The sequence below is a fragment of the Miniopterus schreibersii genome (genome assembly GCF_964146895.1).
Source record: "Miniopterus schreibersii genome assembly, chromosome: 18".
NCBI classification, from domain to species: Eukaryota; Metazoa; Chordata; class Mammalia; order Chiroptera; family Miniopteridae; genus Miniopterus; species Miniopterus schreibersii.
The window spans coordinates 18,222,691-18,242,835 of NC_138121.1; the positions used below are offsets into that span (position 1 = coordinate 18,222,691).

Genomic DNA, 20,145 nt, shown 5'->3' on the forward strand with positions numbered 1-20,145 from the left:
TGCTGAGACATGAAGCTACATTGATCCATTTTTAAATATCTGACAGACTCATAGATAGAGAGCAGGCTGACGGCCGGGTGGGGGGGGAGCATGAAGGGATTGAGCAAAAAAGGGGGGGGAAAGAGAGAACTCATGGACACAGGCAACAGTGGTGATTGCGGGAGGGGGTGGAGGTGGATGAGGGTATGGGGGGGTAAATGTTGATGGAAAAAAGTAAAATAAAATAAATATATTTTAAAAATTTAAGAGTTTGAAAAATATCTGTGGAAATTTTAATTTGCATTTATAGCTGTTTTAGAACTCATTTTTGTGTCATTTCCTATGATTGATATGTTAGAGGATTTTAAGGTTTTCACCTTGGGATCGTATCTTAGTTCACGCTACTGTAACAAAGCACCGTAGACTAGGTGGCTTCTAAACAACAGAAGTTAATTTTTCATGGTTCCTGAGGCTGTAAGTTTGAGATCAAGCTCTCAGCATGGTTGAATTCTGGTTAGATTCCTCTTCCAGACTGAAGATTGTATTTTGCATGTGAGAAAAACATGAATTTTGGGGGATCAAAGGTGAATATTATGGATGGAATTATTGTTTCTCCAATATTTATATGTCGAAACCCTACCCCCCCCCCCAAGTATTAGGAGTCCAGGCCTTTGGAGGTAATTAGGATTAGATGAGGTCATGAGGGTGGAGCCCTCTTGAATGGGGTTTTAAGAGTCTTTATAAGAGAGCTTGCTTCCTCTACTGTGCTTTTCTCCACGCAAGGATATAAAAATTAACAGTTTTTCCACAAATGTTTTTGGAATAGAGATAATTACCATACAAATATCCCACCCCATCCATAGTTTATGTAGTGTAGTATTTAATGTTTGTTTTCTCTTATACCTGTATCTCTAGAGATCTCGCATGTTAAAAGATCAGGAGTAATAATAGGACTCTTGACATAGAGTTAAATCTATCATTTCCATTAATACCAAAATTAAAGTAAAATTTCATCTACAGCCTCATTATAAACAGTTTATCATCTTGAAAACTGTTCTCCTTTGCTTTATTTCATTTATTTAAATTTTCAAATGCAATTTATTTGTGTCCATATAGACTTTCAAACTAGACAAGCATGATAAATAAGTCAATTATGCACGTGTTAGAAGGTAATAAGTGCTAAGGGGAAAACAGAACTGGGTTAAGGGAGATCAGGAGTCCTGGGGGAAGGTTTTCAATTTATTTTTTATTTTTTAATTTATTTATTTTTTGTCAATCCTCACCTGAGGATATTTTTTCCATTGCTTTTCGGAGAGAGTGGGAGGGATGGAGGGAGGGAGAGAAACATTGATGTGAGAGAGACACATCGACTGGCTGCCTCCCGCACAAGCCCCAACTGGGGGCAGGGAGCAAACCCACAACCCAGATACGTGCCCTTGGCCAGGAATCGAACCCGAGATCCTTCAGTGTGCAGGCTCTAACCACTAAGCAACACTGGCCAGGGCAAGGTTTTCAATTTAAAAGGTGATGATCACAGCAGGATTTACTGAGAGGTATTGTTTGGCCAAAGACCTTAAGGAAGAAAGGGAGTGAGCTATGAGGATCTAATTAGTGAAAGGGAACAGATTAGTGGGAGTCAACTTCACCTTTTTAATTTTCACCTCCCAGCATATATTTCAGAATAAGTTTGGAATTTTAGCAAATGAAATTCTATTTATTATTATGGAACAGTGGAAATCAAGACGACTTCCTGTAAGTACTGTGTTTATTAATGAAAGCTGTTCATCCTCACTAATAACATCATTGAAACCTTGCACTTGAAAAACATGCCTCTTGAAAATTCCAAATTCCAGAAAGGATGTTGTATCTTCTGCTGGTATCTCAGGATTTGGTGATTAAAACAGATAATTAGTACCAGCTTGTTAGAGAACTGGGCTGTCATCTAGAGAAAGAGATGTAAAGAATCTTCACAGAGCATTCAAAAGTGGAATTGTAGGTTTGCTCTTCAGAATCCAATGGCTTTTGGAAAAAAAAGAGAAGCCAACAAACACGCAGCTGCTTTGATTTGAAAAATTAATGTTTGTCTCTGATGTTGAGCTGTGCAGTGCCAGCCATTTGCGGTATAGAGGACTTTGACATATGCAGAAGGGAAAGCCAAGAATATCTTCACTATTAACTGGTCATCTTGTTTTACAGGCACACAAAAAGTCCCTTTGGACAATTGAACCCAGTGAAGGCACCGTTCCCCCAGAAGCTGACGTTCAACTGACACTGACTGCCAACCTGAATGACACGCTGACATTCAAAGACACGGTCATTTTGGAAATTAAAAATAGCAACACCTATCGGATTCCTGTCCAGGCTTCAGGAATTGGTTCCACCATTGTTTCGGATAAGCCCTTTGCCCCGGAACTCAATTTGGGAGCACATTTCAGGTAGGGAAGTCTCATGGATGAATTTTCATAGATAACCACACACGTTGCATGAGCTGAGCATCGCCTCGACTTATGGCGCCTTCTCAGTGACTGATCTAGAATCTCAACCATGATTTCTCCTCTCTGATTCCAACACACTGTTAATTCCTCTCCATGTACGTAGAAAGTATAGGTGCATATTAGTGGTAACCTAAGTAGAGTGTAAGTAGGAAGGTAAACATTTATTGTAAATGTTTCTTATCAGGAAGTGCAACTTTTTTGGCATTTTGACCTCTGCTTGCCTCCCCACTAGAGCACCAACAATCAAGACGGCTGCAACTGGCTCTCCCTGATCACTCAGAAAAAAGTAGAGCATCTAAATATTTAAATAAAAGGTGGACGAGTATAGACACCTCTGAGCAGAATGATCTAAATGTGGCTCTAAAAATGTATGACGTCTGAGTGATAACAGGGGGATATGTGTGGGGATCTATGCATAGGTCCCCAGAAGAGCCACACGGCTGGGGGGTGCAGGTGAATTTTGTACCTGTCCATCGCAATGCTGTGAACAGATCTCTGGTCTAACAGGCCCTGAAACCAAGATGGACACACTGTGCTTAGAGAAGATGAGCCTGAAAAAAATCAGTTAGGAGCCCTCCCACAAACCCATTCACACCTCCTTCCCCCTGTTCCATCTATAAACCATGACTTGATTGAAAATACCATACGCCACGAGGAATTATGTTTTCAGAGAAGCATCCGTTATAGTTTTTGTGTCAACTAGATATAAAAATGCTCCCCTCTGCCTGTCTATTGACCATAAGTTAGAGCATTTCGTCAATGCATTCCTTGCTTCTATTTCCAAATTTCTTTAAGTATACTCAAACATAATTATAGAAGCAGTATGCTGTGAACCAGACTTGATTACATAGTGTTCTCTGTAATCTACAAATAGTGTCAAATAGCCCCAAAGGGTATTCTGTCACTTGCCTGGAATTGGGAAGTTTAGCCTGTAGTTTTCTATAAATATAGAAGCAAACTGTGGCTTTTTAGCTGCCAATTTCCCCTCTGCCTAAACCCTGTCATTCTTTTTGACATAAAATCATGATGCCAGCAATCTCCAAAAGAATCATCAAAAGCAGAGGACATAGAGGGATTAAAAGGTGAGGAAAGCCCTGGCTGGCATGGATCCATGGTTAGAGCGTCGGCCTGTACACCAGGGGGTCTCGGGCTCAGATTCCAGGTCAAGGGCAGGTACTTGGGTTGCAATTTTGACCCCCGCCCAGATCAGGGCATGTGCGGAGGCAACCAATTGATGTGTCTTTCTCCCATCAATGTTTCTTTCTTTTTCCCCCTCACCCCTTCTTTCCACTCTCTCTAACAAAAACAAACAAACAAACAAAAAAATCAATGGAAAAAGAAAGGTGATGAAAAAATAAAATTAAATTTTTTAAAAGGAGGGAGGGGAAAGAAGCAGAGGTGGGCTAACTGCAGCCACTGTTTCTGTAAGTAAAGTTTTATTGGAGCACAGCTGTGCCTATTTGTGTACACATATTTTCTATGGCTGCTTTCACACTGCAGTAGACAGTCGAGTAGTTGTAATAGTGACCGTGTGGCCCAAAAAGTCCAAAATATTTATTATTCAGCCCTTTATAGAAAAGTTTGCCAATTTGGGGACATTCAGGTCTTAAAAAATATCCATATGCTACCTCTTCTGATTGTATGTTTTTAGGCAATGTCCTTAAATTCTCAGAGCTTCTCTTTCTTCATTTATAAGAGTAAATATACTTATTACTGGGTTGCTGTGATGACCAAAAGATATACTGTGAATAAGTTGCAGAGACCCTGCCTATTTTATAAACAGTACCTATTATGTATTATTTTCCCCGAAGCCTGCTCTTAGCCATGAAGTCAAACTAATGATTCCACTGAGCATGCCCTGTGGACACATATCTAGAATGAAATGGTTACACCTGACAACTGGCAAATACTCCCAATTATTTATCTGATGCTTCAAATTATGCATTAGACATGATATCATTTCCTAAGGAGGAACAGATGGGGTAAAATTTCAAAGCCCAATAAAAAAAATTTTTAATTTAATTAAATCCTGAGATGAGCCCAGCCGGGCGTGGCTCAGCAGTTGAGCATTGACCTGGGATCCAGGCGATCGGGGTTCAATTCCTGGTCAGGGCACATGCCCAGGTTATGGGCTCGATCAATGACTCTCTCATCATTGATGTTTCTATCTCTCTCTCTCCCTCTCCTTTCCTCTCCCTGAAATCAATAAAGATATATATATTTTTTTAAAAAATCCTGAGATGAGTTTTCTCCCTGAAAAAAAAGATTTCTTTTAAAGTTCATAAATCAGTAAAAAAATCCCAAACAAAAATACACTTGAACTACCTCCACCTCCAAGATCTTAGAAATTCTAGTACTTGACAGAGAGCTAGACAATCAAGAGTCCTTAGTAAATATTTGTGGAATAGATGAATGAGGAAGTGAAACAGCAGCATCTTTAAAGCAAGTTAGTCTGAGAAAAATGACCAATCGGGCCCTACCTGGTTTGCCTCAGTGGTTTGAGCATCGGCCCATGGACTGTAGGGTCTTGGGTTCGATTCTGGTCAAGGGCACGTACCTGGTTTGCATGTCAATCCCCTGCCCCAGTCAGGGTGCATGTGGGAGGCAACCCATCAATGTCTCTCCCACATCGATGTGTGTGTGTGTCTCTCCCCCCCCTTCCACTCTCTCTGAAAAGCAATGGAAGAAATATCCTTGGGTAAGAATTTTAAAAAAAAACAACAACAATCCAGCTGATATTCTGGTCCATTACAGTTCCCTTGACCTTTGATAATGCTTAGAGGACATGTGTCATTTCTCTCCGAAGTACCCTTCAAGTTGAGCCCATCACAAGATATTTCACTCAGTCAGTAGAAATTTACTCAACACAGTGTGAAATACCCTTCTCCTCCAGTAGGCATTTTGCTTTTCCTTTCACTCTTCAGGGCCATTTCTTGTAAATTAGAGTGGTTTTTCACATGAACTGTGTCTGTCTGTTCTGTGGCCTGCTTGACCTGCTGGGAAAGACTGAGGATGGGTGGGATCACATTCCCACGGCCCCTTCCCTGGTGATGACAACTCAGTGGCCAAACCCAGGTCCCTGACTTGAGTTTATGCACTTGAGTCGATGCTACTTGGTCCCATTACTATGGTAGCTCCTAGTAGCACCGTGATATAGTCTTCCTACATTAAAAAAAAACATTGTCTATTTCATTGCTCATTCTTAAATGCTTCGAGAGGAGTAAATCCCAAGGGTATAGAGCGGAACAGAACATCCCAAAGTTGAGTTCTCTCCATATCTGCCGCCTCTTTTCCAGCCTGGACACCTGTTACTACCACTTCAAGTTGGCCAACAAGGGACGTCGGGTCCACCAGTTGTTCTGGATGAATGAAAAGTTCCATCCCCAGAACAAGCTGAGCAAGAAAGGTGTGGCTAAGAGGAGACTTGCTAAGAGCCGCAGCTCCCAGGCGCCCAGGGATCCCCAGAGCCCCGTGTTTCAGCTTCGTCCCGTCAGGATGGAGCTGTATCCAGACCAGACGATCGATGTGATACTCGACGGCTATTCTGCTACTCCCAGGGTAGGAGGGCACAGCATGTTTAGAATCTTTCTCCTAAATAAATCTTTGCTGTTTCTTAGGGGAGTTCCTTGACATTTATCTGGAGAGAGGATGTGGTTTCTTAAGGATTGCGTGCAGCCCTGAGTTACCATGGCAGCACCCACTGCTTTTACAGTTCAGCTCTGCTCAGTTTTATATTTGTTTCTACAGATACCATGAACCCAACCTAAAAATACTAATTAAAGCAGGTTCTCATCCCCAGGGTCAGCAGTGACCAGCCAGCAAGTCTGTGGGAGAGGGATACCCAGCATTCTGCCAAAGCTAAGCCTCCAATAAATACTTAGCGGTATTCATATTTATTACAAAAGGGTGTTTCCATGGACACTCTGGCATGCCTTTCCTATCCAGGTGTCAGGGCATCCCCAGCTCCTTTCCTCTTGGTCTGACATAACAGCATCACATTTATAACCATCGTCTTTTTATGGATCAATAAAAGAGCCTCATGTATCTTCAGCAACTCTGATGTTCTGCTCTTATTTACATGATCACTGTTCTGCCTAAACATTTATGCAGATCCAAACCACGTCTGTTTACTCCTATACCCCCATGGGGACTGGAAACCACCAGAAACCTGAAAGAAACTTTTGTAATCTCCTGTGAGCCTCTTCTCCCTCCCAAACGCCGACTTTGTGAACGAGGACTGATGCTCGCTTGAGCTCCTCCTGGTGTCGCCACATTAGGGGGTGATACTGAACTTTCTCCTCGGGAAACAGGAAACAGTAAAAAGCTAGTCTTACAGCAGACAAGATAGCAGAGCTTGTCCTCTGCTTCCCTATGGAGTGAGTATGTAGGTGGCCTTTCTCTCTGCTCTCCAGGGGTTCAGCCAACAATTACTGAGTGTGCCCCACATGGTGAACAGGGCGCTAGGCACTAGGGCTGCAAAGATGAACAGCCCGCAGCCCTCACTTCCAGACACTGACAGCCTGTTGCAGGAGCACATTTTCAATGTCGTGATTGGGGGGAGCTGACCGTATTTTTACAGGCATTAAATCTGAGCTACTGGGGTTCTAAATTCAGTTTAAGCTTTACTAAAAGCTGCCCTGAATGTTCTTCCAAATTATGCTGCATAGTTGAAAAGGGGCTTGAATTCATTCACATCTGAAACCTGAGCACTCTTCAATACAAGCTATTCGTAATATAAATTCACTTTGGGTTCTCTCTATACGAATCCTGATCTCGAGGGGCGGAGAAGAGAAATATTAGTTTCTATAGCACGATTCTTAAATATTCAGGTATGAAAGGCAAAATTTTTCCAGCCACAGTTTCTGACAGGCTTGATAAGAAATAGAACTACCATCGAGCTCTAAACCCATAGGATTTTATCTGCCTTGTCCATCACCTTTTTGTATGTCCTGTTCCTAACAGTCTATGCATAATACATCTTCATATATATATTTGTTGAACTGAATATAAATTGATTGTGTCCTCAAGAGCAGTCAGAAATGGATGCAGGATCCATCCAGGACATATTTAACCAATCAGACATTAATTATGTGACAGAGAGTGATACCTGAAATGCACTATTCAGAAAAACATGCTCTTCCCTGGTGTCCCCAGGCAGGTAGTTGAGAATCAGTTTGCTGATTGTTGAGAATTAAGTTTTGTGAGCTATGGATGTTCTCAAAATGCTGTTGGTGTATCTCATCTGCAGCTGGTCAAAGAAAAGCTGGTGTGTCACGCCCTTATCGGGGCACAGAGGGAGAGGAGCTTGGTGATGACTGTGGACATCATCTGTGAGTTTATAGCGCCACTTATCCAGCTCTCCACCAAGCAGCTCTTATACCGACTGGAGAAGGTCAGTGGGCAGTGCTGGGGAGGGCTGGGTGCTCCAAGTGGGGGGGTCAGCATTGTTCACATTTTCATTTGAGAAGCTAAGTTAATGGGAAGCCTGATGTACCCACACCCAGCTGATGTTTTTTAAGCTTCAGAGGCCTGTGTACCTTCAACTAAAAATTCTGAATCTAAACCTACTTTCCTTTGAAATGTAAATTGTTACGGAAATTCTACTTCCATCATTCCTGATGTACAGGGCCAAAGTGAAGGCGTATTCCAGTGCACTGAAAATGTACTGCGGTCGACCACTTCACTCTAATTAGATACAGTAAACATCACAGTATAGAAAGACTTGGACTAGGATTATTGATAATCATAGTAATCAGTAGGAATAGCTACAACTTACTGATTGGTTTGTGCTGGGCGCTGAGCCACAGTCATTGCATTCATTTGCCCAGTTGTCCTGCACAGCAACCGGTGCTGTAGGTTCTGTTATCATTCCCATGATGCATATGAGGAAACCGAGATACCAGTTGTTATGCAGATCACCTAACATTGAGCATAACCAACTTGAACTGTTTGATTCACAGTCTTAGATTATATGGCTCTAAATGTCCATGACTTTATATGGCCATTAAGGGCAATTAATAAGTGGGGAGGCGGGGGAGGGTTGGGAATGACTGCTGCTCAGGGCAGGGGGTCTGGATAGTGAGGAGGGGAGGGAGGACTCACAGTAGAACTTAACCTACTCCTCAGCAGACTTCCACCATAGAATTATTTAACATTCAAAACAAATATGTGTGGAAAGTCTCTTCTGAGCTGGAGAGTATATTGGTGCTAATTAATCCGGTAAATCAGGGAGACATAGTCAAAGCTAATAGACCGGTTGAGGTTGCAACTGTAAACAAGTAATTAAAATTTAGTCTTTTAAATTTACAATTCTAGCCCGGCTGGTGTGGTTCAGTGGTTAAGTGTCGACCCATGAACCAGGAAGTCACCGTTCATTCCTGGTCAGGGCACATGCCCAGGTTTCAGGTTCGATCCCCAGTAGGGGGCGTGCAGGAGGCAGCTGATCAATGACTCTCTCATCGTTGATGTTTCTAGCTCTCTCTCCGTCTCCCTTCCTCTCTCTGAAATCAATAAAAAAATAAAAGTAAATCTTCAAATTACAACTCTAAACAGTGCTATGAAGAAGAGGTATAAGTTCCTATGAGAGCATGTATCAGGAGAGTGGCTTTATTTGTACCTGTGGTGACAGATGGCTTCCTTGAGCAGGTGCCTCAGGTTGAGACTTGAAGGAAAAATGAAGTTAGTCTGGTGACAAGTGATGGGGAGAGAATTATAGGCAGAAGGAACAGCACACATGAAGAGCCTTGGTTAGGAAAGAGCTTGGTGAGCACGAAGACCTGAAAGGTCGTCTTAGACAGAGACTATGCCAAGAGTGGCATGAGGCCCATCAAGGAGAGTGGGAAAGGGCCAATGAGTGTGGCATGACTGGGAGGCTTGCTCTGAGTGGCCATTGGTGGGCTTCAGGGAGGGGAGCGATGTGGCCAGATTTCTTTATTGAAACAGTCACGCTGGCTGCTGAGTGGAATAGTTATTGAGGGCCTACCTTGTACTGTGTCAGGTGCTAGGGATACAACAGTGAGGATAGTCCCTCCCCAATGAACCGCACAGCCAACTAGGAAGACCAAGCATTAAGTAAGCCATTGTCCCACAGTGCAATCTATGCTGTCACATAGAAGGACTGGATGTGGCAGCACCTAATCAGTCAAGGGAGGGAATCAACCAGGGTTCCCTTCATTACCTGGAGGCTTGCAGAAAAATGGAGAAGACCATTTATTCTGGTAGTGAGTTCCATGATGTTTTGTTTGTATTAAATATCTATTGAGCACCCACCGTGGGTATGGCACTCTGCTAGGAGATAAATAAGGGGGCATATGGTCGAGGAGGGGAGGGGAAATGTACAAGTTCAAATCAACAAATAATTTCTGAGCATTTACAGAGTATGAGGCAGCAAAAGCACTGCAAAATCCCAGGCTTAACAGACTACTGGGGAAAGTAGACACTGAAGAAGTTGAGTAAGAGTTTTAGTTACAGGATGCAAAACTCACTGTGATGAGCTCCATGAGACATATTAAAAGAAAATACCACAAGAGTTTCTGCTGCAGTTATTAAGCTTTCATTGCTCTGTTTTAAATTCTTCCTTTTATAACTGATCAGGAAAGATATTTATCGGTGGCAGCTGCACCGAATTTGGTGGCATCATATTTTCTCTCAATGTAGCTATTCAGAGAAAATTTAGTGTATATGTATTGCATAGCTATTCTGTGTAAGACATTGTAGCATATGTTAAATATACAACTTTGCTTCTTATTAGATTTTTTTCTAAGCCCATAAACACTCATAAAAATGTGTGAGTCATGTTCCTTTTCTTCTCTTTATATTCTTAAGCCTTGGCTTTTTTTTTTTAAAAAAAAAAAAAGCGTATTCTTGTTTAAGTGTCTATTGTTTGGCTTTATCACTAGACTAAAATAGCAAATATTTTAAATATGGCAGTGACTTACTGAATTAAATAATGAATTGAGTCACAGCTCCCTGTTTGATTTTACCCGTCTCTCCTTCCCCCCAAATATCACACGTTTGAAATCTGTCCAACTACTGTTATTTTTCATTGTTCATTTCCTGTTCACATCTCATCCGTATCAGGGACAATGAAGGATTACAACTTCATTACCCAGCGTGTGCAAGAGACCTGTGAGGTCTCAGTGCTCGGCTTTACTTATATAACACCCAATTACCTATTCCGTGTCCTGTGCCCAGCTCAAGGCAGTGTATCTGATTTAGTGCATTAGACTATAACGATGCCAACCGTGCCTACAGGAGGAATTTTTCTACGGCCGTTTCCTCAGATTTGATCTACTTTATAACTATTGTGCCGTTCATAAGGCACAGAGATGAAACCACATCTTTGTGGAATTGAAAAGGTCAATTTGAAACCAGCAGCCAGTTTGCTTCATGAGGTCCAGCAGCAAATCCTCTCTCATGATATTTGGGGAGACAGACAACCCAAAGAGAAAGGGGTCATTTTAAAACAGAACAGGTTCTCTGTGCACTGTGTCCTTCTCATCACTGACCCCTAAGTGGCCTCTTGCCCGCACCAAACAAGTGTGGCTCCTTCACTTCAAAGCAGTGACAGAGCAGCCTGGGGGAAGGTCACTGGGTGGACAGTTCTCCATGCGGCCTTTGATGACCCTAAAGTGCTGCTCTATCCCTCCCACAAACTGTAGAATGCGATCTGCAAATGCAGGGTGAGTCCAGTACCTGTACTACCATGTTAGAGGGAGGGAAACAATGGTTGGCATCTCCTGGCAAGTGCCAGACCAAACCCCTGCACCGGGGCTGGTGGATCACAACCGAGGCAGGAGACTCGAGCTAACTGCCTGGGCTGAATGGCTGTGCCTCCCCAAATTCATATATCGAAGCTCTAATCCCCAATGCTATGGTGTTGGAGGTGGAGCCTTTGGGAGGTGATTAGGTCATAAAGGTGGGGCCTCTGTGAATGGAAACTGTGCCCTTATAAGGAGAGATAAGAGAGAGAATCTCTCTCTCAGCCATGTAAGGACACAACGAGAAGACAGCCATCTACCAGCCAGGAAGCAGGCCCTCACCAGACACCAGATCTACCGGCACCCTGATTTTGGACTCCCTGTCTCCAGAGCTGTGAGACATAATGTCTGTTGTTTAAATCACCCAGTCCATATTTGTTATGGCAGCCTGAGTTAAGGCACATGGATGCTGGTCACAGGACCTCACCCAGAGCTAGGGGATCCGAGAACCACAGTGCAAGGAGGACTGTGCTGGACAAAAGAGCAGAGACAGAGTCAGATGAGAATTTGGAATCAGGAAGATTCCACTGAAATCAGAACAAGGAGAAAAGGTGAATCAACAGATATGCATCTGTGCACAGCCCATGGACACAGACAATAGTGTGGGGAAGGCCTGGGGCAGGGCGGGGGCTGGGGGGGGGCAACTGGGGGAGGGATCTGTAATACCGTCTACAATAAGAAACACAAAACAAACAAATGAAAGCAAAGAGGACTGAGAAAAGCAGGTTAGAGTTGTTAGCAGAGCCAGGGGATGATTACAAGGAGGCTCCGTTCAGAGGCCACAGATTAAGGCTTCAGGTCATCTTCTGCTGATATTTAAGAACCCCCTTTCCAGGGCATGCAAGAAATAATGGTGGGCCCCAACGTCAGAAGGAGAGAAATCCAGTCCGATCAGAAACGAGTACCTCAGGATCCATTTCCTGTGCTTCCTCCAGTTAAAAATTAAATTTGACATTCAACAGAGTAAAAAGATGCTTCTGAATCAACTATCCCAGTGTCAGCAGGAAAAATTTAGAGGAAATAGTTATGAGCATCTTTCAACTTTACGAGATAAGCATATTGGCAAATAGGGTATTTTGAGCATGGACAAAACATTGTAAAAGAAAAAAACATTTGATTCCTTATAGTGATCCATGGGTTCTTCCACAAGATATCACTAATTTCTTAGAGTTTGCTTTATGACATTGTGGAAACTGCTATAGTGATAGTTCTGTCCAGAGGCATGGCTTGTATATGTGTTGTTTTTTAAAAAAAAACAAACAGGCAACAGGAGAGTAAGAAATCTCATTTGTTTTCTGACTGATGTAGTTTCATTTCTCAGTAGTCCACCATACATTCCAAATGATTTATCTAAATCTCTACAAGAGGAAAAAAAGCGCGCGCACGCTCTTGTATACATGAGACTCTTGTTGCTGAAGCCTTACTATGTTTGTCATAACTTGGTTTGTTGCCTCTTTTTCCGGTTTGCAGAAACCAAACACTACCTTGAAACCCGATTACCAGCCCTTGGTCATGAAGAACATTTCCACCCTGCCCGTGAACGTGTTGCTCTCAACCAACAGACCCTTCTTGATCTGTGACATGGATAAATCTCCGCTGCCCTTAATTCCCCAGGTAACTTGAGGGAGGGCTGTCCTACCCAGCTCCTAGGGGGGTCGTGTGTGTGAGCAAGGAAGAGAATATCAATGCACTAACTAACTTCAGTCCAGAAAAATATAAAGAATCCCGGAAACCGTGAGGGAAGAATACAGAGGATTTTAAATGAATCCTAAATAAATTCCAGTAGCCGTCAGTAGAAAAACTGTTATTAATGGTTTAAGAACTTCTGGCTCATTATAATGACCCTTTCATTATTAGGAAGCTAATCTTTAGAAAACAGTGACTTCACACTAAAGACAGCAAAGATCTTTTCATTCCCCTCCCTCAAATCCTACCAAAACTCCATCCTCCAGGAAATAGCCAAAGCCCAGTCTTTAAACCAGCCGCTCTCTGGATGCTGAGAAATCTGAGCCTGGCTGAGGGAGGAGGCTGGAGCTCAGCAGGCCACCAGTCTGGGTCAGGATGCAGTGTTCTCTACACACCCCTATCAGACCATCCCTGTGATCCGTTGGCTGGGCATGAGGACAGCAGTGGCAATGGCTGGACCATGAGGCAAATGCCACGGCAGAGCTGTAGGAAAGGTCTGAAGAGAAACCAGATCCATGCACCGTCAGCTAACAGAGAAGTGGTGTAAAGGAGGGAGGCAGGGCACGAGGTCTCAGAGCACAACTCTTACCAAATCTCTTCTTCACATAATTCCTCTCCATTTCCTTGCTTTCATTTTCAACTAATAATTTATAAATACATATGAATATCTATAATATCGATAAATATGGATAGCTGTAGATACCGATATCAATATAGATATACTCACTGTTTAATTATGTGCAAGTGTGGATATCCAATTATGGATAAATAAAGTGTGGTATATATGTATTTCATAGTAGTGTGTGTGTATGTGTGTGTGTGTGTAAATATATTTAAATAACTTTAGCTGTCCTGTTTCATGTATCAGGTTGGGAAAAGCATAGCACAAAGTTTGGTAATTTCCCGTTATCTTGTTTACAGCCTATTAAACTGGAGATTGGGGAAGAAAAAAACCTGCTGGTCAGATTTGACCCTTCCCACAGATGCGATTTGAACAACTGGGTGGCAGAAGAAACTCTAGCGATCAAGTACATGGAGCACCCTCAGGTGGACAGCCTGAGCCTGCGCGGGGAAGTGCATTACCCCAACCTGCACTTTGAGACCACCGAGCTGGACTTTGGCTGCATCCTGAATGACACCGAGGTGATCCGCTACATTACCATCACCAACTGCAGCCCGCTGGTCGTGAAGTTTCGCTGGTTCTTCCTGGTGAACGATGAGGAGAACCAAATAAGGTAGGGCCGGCTCGGCGGTCCCGGGCGCCCCCTCCGCTGTTCGGTTTTTGCTCCTCCAGCCTTTGCGCTGGGTTCCTGTTTTCTGGGCACTGGTCTTTCATGAATACTTTTGGTTCTGACAACTAATTATTGACAGAAATAACCTAGAGGCCGAACTCACGGTCCCTCCTGGGTTTCCAAGCAAGAAAGGCACTCGAACGCCTTTGAAAGCCCTCGCTGCCACCAATTAACAGAGCGATGCCCATAAGCCTGCTTTCATTTTGAATCTAGTGGTTGGATCATTAGAACTTTGTCACGAAAAAGTAAAGTCTTTGTGCAGTTTTCTTAATAAGCATTTCAAACCCAAAGCATGAATTGCACAGCACAACGCATTGAGTATGTGTCACACTGAGCTCCATGTTCTGCACATTTCAGTGGGTTTCCTTCTGGCCCATATATATATATACACACATATATATATACACACACACACATATATATACACACACATATATATACACACATATGTACAAATAGCAAGAGGTGATGAGTACCGAATGGGAAAAGCTATCTTCACAATATTGGTGCTTAGAGGTATCACTCCTGTTAAATTCAACGTAAGTTCGATTAGAAGCTAAATCCAAACTTAATTTGGAAAACACTCCTTTTAAAAAATACAAACAAACAGCCTGTTTTAGTCAGGTCGCGGGAACATTTTCATCTGGGTCAAGCCTCATTCGTGACCAGGACTAATGGGCTTCTGTATATTTTTTTATTGTGGGTTTTGACAACTCAGTTGTCAGCACTGGATGCTGAGTGGCCATGCTTCACTGAGGAAGACTCATGTTCCCTTGGCTTGTCCGTGCCTCCTGCATGCAGTGCGCATCTTGTCCGTGACAGCCACCCTTTCCTTTCCAGCACTGTTACCGTGGTAACAGTGGCTTGCTCTGGATGTTTCTCATAGGCAGCTAAGGATGACCCAGCATAGCACCAAAGCCAGGTCCGGGCCTGAGCCGTGGAACCTGATCTTCGGGAGTCAGGGACTGTTTAGGTTTGAAGCGAAATTCTGTAGAGGATGAACATTTAAAATAATTATGGAAAAACCAGCCAACCTGACCTAATGAGCTTCGAACGCCAGATTCTGTGAAGTTGTTCTGATGTAACATGACTAAATGAGTTCATTCCATCTGGGAGCAAGGGATATGCTTTATTTATTTTTTTATTTTTGAGGCCATTTCCATAATTAAAATAATGCCATTTTGAAAATGTACTTGGCCAATACTGGAGATGATACACTCAAATTTTTTATTGCTTTATATATTCATTTAACCATTCTTTTACTTTCTTTAGTATCATCTGATATCTTGATATTGAGCACCTGCTTATAATTTATTTTTCATAATTTATTTTTCATAATTTATTTTTCATTCATTCAGAGAGTCATTGAGAAAACATTTGAGAAGTGATCCTTATGCACCAGATAATGTGTGAGACTAACACATTACTAACATTATATTCTCCTCTTTTTCCCCTCATCTCCTCAGCCCTTAGCCAGCAATAACTCTGCTGGACTAGTAGGATGCTGGGTTCTCTCCTGACCCTCTGCCCTTCCCGACAATTGCACTCACCCCACAACTTCACTTAGCCCTGTTTCTGTATCTCCACCCAGACCCCTCTGCTGAGTTCCCAGAGCATCACCTTCTTGACATCTCCTCCTAGATGTCCCCAGGTAGCTCACATCCCACATGCCCCACACTAACCTCAAGCCCTCCCCTTTTCTCCTCCCTTGCCTCTCCTCCAGGGCCCCTGTCCCAGTAATGGCATCACTGTCCTGGGAATCATCCAAATTCTTTCCCCTCCCTAACCGCACCCACTTCATCAAGTCCATCACCAAGTTCTACCCATTCTGCCTTCTAAAAACCCCTATTCCCATTCCCACAGTGTTACCCTAGTTCAGGCCACCGATGTCTCCTGCCTGGCCCATTGTGACGGCCCCTCACTGGGCTCCCTGCTTTCCTCATGCACCACAGTCCATCATCCACACAGTAGTCCAGTGACGAGCAGGGCACTGCCTGGGTTTTCAGCCTTAATGACACTCATTCTTCTTAGGATAAAGTACAAAACACCATATTTGGCAGGGCTCAGCAAGTGCCGGTCCCTGTATTTCTCTCTGGTTTTGTCCCTTAACTCTGCCGTCTCCACGCCGGCCTACCATGTGCTGTTCCCATCCAGTGCTGTTCCTGTCTAACTGCTCTCTCTCTGCTGAAAAGTCTTCCCCCCTCTTCAGCTAGCTCCCCGATCACGTCTCAGCTTAAAGGTCCTTCCCCAGGGAAGCCTTTTCTGAGACCCTTCCCTAGACGAGGGCCCCCGTCATAGGCGCTGGTAGCCTGTCTCCTTGGGGACCGGTCACATTTGTAATATGGCTCACTGTCCAGCTTCGCAGCTGGCTCTTAATTGCATTTGAGGCCCTGAGGCCAGACAGCACGTCCGGCCTGTTGCCTGTGGGGCCCAGAGTCCAGTCATGAGCACAGAGTCGGGCCTCACAGGGTATTTTCTAATCAGCTGCTCCCCCTGTTCTCATTACTATTTGTACAGAGACGAGAACCGTTTCCTAACTGCTTTAAGATTCTTTTCTGTCAGCGTCCTGGCACCTGCCAAATGAAAAAGGTTCAAGGCATAAGGTCACCTTGAATAGACAAAAAAAAAGCCGCTTCCCCTCCAGATAGACTCTGAGATCAGGCCGTCAGAAAAACATACAGCGCGCATTGGCTAAAGGTCACCTTCATCAGCTGGACCAACGCTGACCTTTTTTTCCAATTAGAATCCTTCTAAGCCTTACAGTTAGTAAAAGAAACAAAGGTTAAAGGGGCTTTTCTTCTTCTTTCATTAAGCAGGGCCTGAGGATGCCTGGACTCCCGGCGTCCCTTCCTGTCACAGCAGCCACGCACCTGCCGTGCGGGGGGAGGGGGGTGCGTGTGCACAAGCGTGTGATTTGGTAGGCAGTTCTGGCCATACAAAGAATCTCTCTTGTTTGAGTATTTTTTCCCCAAGTTGGCCCTCAAGTCACATATAGGAACCAAAATCGAAGTAAAATGGACAAGCATGCTAAGTAAGCACTCCGTAAGAGGGAAAGCCAGCCACTGGCTTTGAAACACACGACGCCACGTGCATGGCAGGGCTCTAGGCTGGCTTTGGCGGGTGACAGCCTGTGCTGCTCACACGCACACATGTAGTGAGGAAGCTGGGGTGAAACATAAGGCAGGGCATGCTCGCCGGCCCAGCCGGCACGCGGGACGTGCCCTTTCCTGCGGCTGTCTCTGCGGCCTGACTGCTCGGCGGGGTGAGAACACGGTGTTTCGCGGCATCTGTTTGAAAGAGCAGCGGGAGGAAGCTCGTACTTGAACCAGCCTTTACTTCTAAGAGGCCAGAGAGAGCCAAGCAGACACCGGCGCAGCTGGTATCTCTCCAGGCTCAGAGCTGCAGCGCCGAGGCGATGCTACAACTTAGAGCACAGAGCCAAGCGGTCTCCAAGGACAGCTCTGCCTTTTTATTTCCAAATCAGATTATAAATAAATCGAATATGAGGGCCTAAGGGAGCCCAGCCCTGGAGCAAAGGAGCATGTGTTGTTCTCACATTGATTTTTCTGTGATGAGCATAAGTTGTCCAATATTGTGATTAGAAGAGGAGGGTGGGAGGACTGGAAGGGGGTGGAAGAAGCCTCGTTTTCTGGATGCTTCCATCTGTCTCTTCCTCATCACTCAGTGTCTTGGAAGTGAAACTTTCCTAAGACGTGATCTGTTGCTGGTGGTAGAGGTCCTGGGCTGAGGTTGGACATGGCTTTTGAAATCCGGGCTCTGACCTCTGGCCGTGTCTTTCTGGCCCATCCCTGTGCCTGGGTTTACTCGCCTGTAAGGTGGAGATAATGTATAAACCTAAAAGAGTTGTCCTGAGGATTAAATGAGAGATGTCTGTAAAGTGCCTATGTCTCCAAAATACCAAGGAAAATTGGGAATTGGTTTCCCGAGGGTGCCTCCCCCTCCCTCATTCCTTTGTATCAAGTGCTGCTAAGTGAAGGGCTCCCCAGAATCCTAAAGGGTTAGAGCACTGGGGTCCTTGGACATCTAGATGATGGACCCAGACCCCTTTTTTTCCTGACCAAGGGTAGAAAATTCTTTTCCTGTACCGGGCTGTATTTGTCAAGGCTGAAGCCAGGCCTCAGCAGGTGACAACCCTTGTATGGCCCAGGAGTGCCTCCCTGACTTCCCCACCACCCCTCCCTGCAGCCAGCAAAGTGCAGACCCTGATGTGATCAGGGCAGGCACTTGCTTTGCCCAAGGGTCCAATTTTTTTAAAAAGTAAATATTTAGAGGATAGACTGGAGACTCTTCCCAGGGCAACTTAGGAGGTGTGCAAAAGCAGGGGCACAGTAGGGAAGGAGCCCAGGTCACGGGGTCACTCAGGAGCAAAGTCACTCCCTTTAAGGAAACTTGAACAGGCCATGCTGGCTTCACAGACTCCATGACTGTAAGACTCTGCTAGTTCTAATTGGTTTCTCCTGAGACGTCAGGATTGGAATCCAGGTCCCGCAGTTAATACTGCCTTGGGTCAGCCAATCACTGTTAGTGGCTGGAAACTCACTGCAGACCATCTCCAAGCCTAAGGGCCTTGGAGATCACGTGGATGGTGGGAACTTGGAATTCCCACAAAAGGGGGAAGCAGAAAATGGGGATCGATTCGTCCATGGGCTGGAAGTTGATCTCCAGGGTCTCCCTCATCATGCTGACATCAGTGTGTCCCAGGAAAATCAGGAAATAGCCAGACAGTTGTGGAAGCAAAAGCAAATGAACAAAGAGCTTACAGCAGAAATAACGAGTCTGCAAACTGAGAAAGCATCTTTGCAGCATGAAAATTCAAACCTAAAAGATGATTCAACAGCTGAAGCTGAAGCTTCGAATTCTGCCTGATATACACGAAGATCATGTAACACAACTACAGAAACAACTGATTGAGGCGGAAACGTGCTGTTTAGAAATGGAGAAGAAATTCCCCACCATCTGGAAAAACATGAACTCCACCTCTCAGTTTCTGAACATGTATAAGAAGATGGCCCAAGACATGAACCAGGAACTACGAAGAAGCACTTTCTACTATGAAAATGAGATCCGATGCCACCAGAAAAGAGCTGAAGGAGCCTGGATGGCAGCCGAGTTCACTGAGAGAAAGGTCGAGGACCTGAGGAGAGAAAATGATCCCAACAGGCAAATGCTGGCCAAGGTCAAGTCCAAGTCCCAGCCTTTCCCAGGTCTCCCTTTTGCTCCTGCTGCTCCACCCGCAGCCCACAGAGGCCCTGAAGTGCCAGCCCATCCTCTGGGTCATCAGGTCCCCAGAGCTCAAGAATCCAGGGTCACTTGCCGATTTGACTGAGCTTCCACAGCAGCTGGGTCCTAAACACCCACATCTGCCTGTGTAGCTGTTCCAGTAATTCTGTTTGCTCTCTTTAGTTTAGCTACTCTTACTAAATTGATGCCACAATTACCCTTAGTAGTGCACAGCATTATAACTTACAGTAGTATTATTTAAATATAGATTTGTTAATATAATTCTCATGAACACAACATTCCCCATGAGACCCTTTAGAATTATATACTAGAAGTATTTTTATTTAAATGACTACTATTACCCAAACTGTCATCTAAGTTTGACATGGACTTTTGAACAAAGACTATGATTGTATGGCATGGCTGTTATTGCAAATCTATAGGAGTAACTTACTGTGTACCTGAAAAATTTGGGGTTGGTTTTAAAAACCATGCAAAAAGAAAAACTTGAACAGGACAACACCGCATTCAAACTACATAATATTTTCATTACTTTAGTCCTAAATTCGTAGTTTAGTCCTGAAATCATAGGATAGTTTAGCCCTAAATTCATAGATTGGAAATCCTTAGATTTCTTTCCTCCTGTATAGTTTTTTTCTTATTCTTTTTTTGTCTAAGATACTGTTTATTGTT

General features: G+C 44.0%; 1 protein-coding gene across 1 annotated transcript in view; it reads left to right on the forward strand.

Annotated features, from left to right (window-relative positions):
• Positions 1-20,145, forward strand: part of HYDIN (HYDIN axonemal central pair apparatus protein) — a 253,955-nt gene that overhangs the window by 116,620 nt on the left and 117,190 nt on the right. The window contains exons 19-23 of the mRNA XM_081119804.1: positions 2,176-2,414; positions 5,771-6,032; positions 7,723-7,866; positions 12,704-12,847; positions 13,841-14,154. Of these exons, the coding sequence (XP_080975930.1) occupies positions 2,176-2,414; positions 5,771-6,032; positions 7,723-7,866; positions 12,704-12,847; positions 13,841-14,154 (1,103 nt within the window). The remainder of the gene's footprint in view (positions 1-2,175; positions 2,415-5,770; positions 6,033-7,722; positions 7,867-12,703; positions 12,848-13,840; positions 14,155-20,145) is intronic.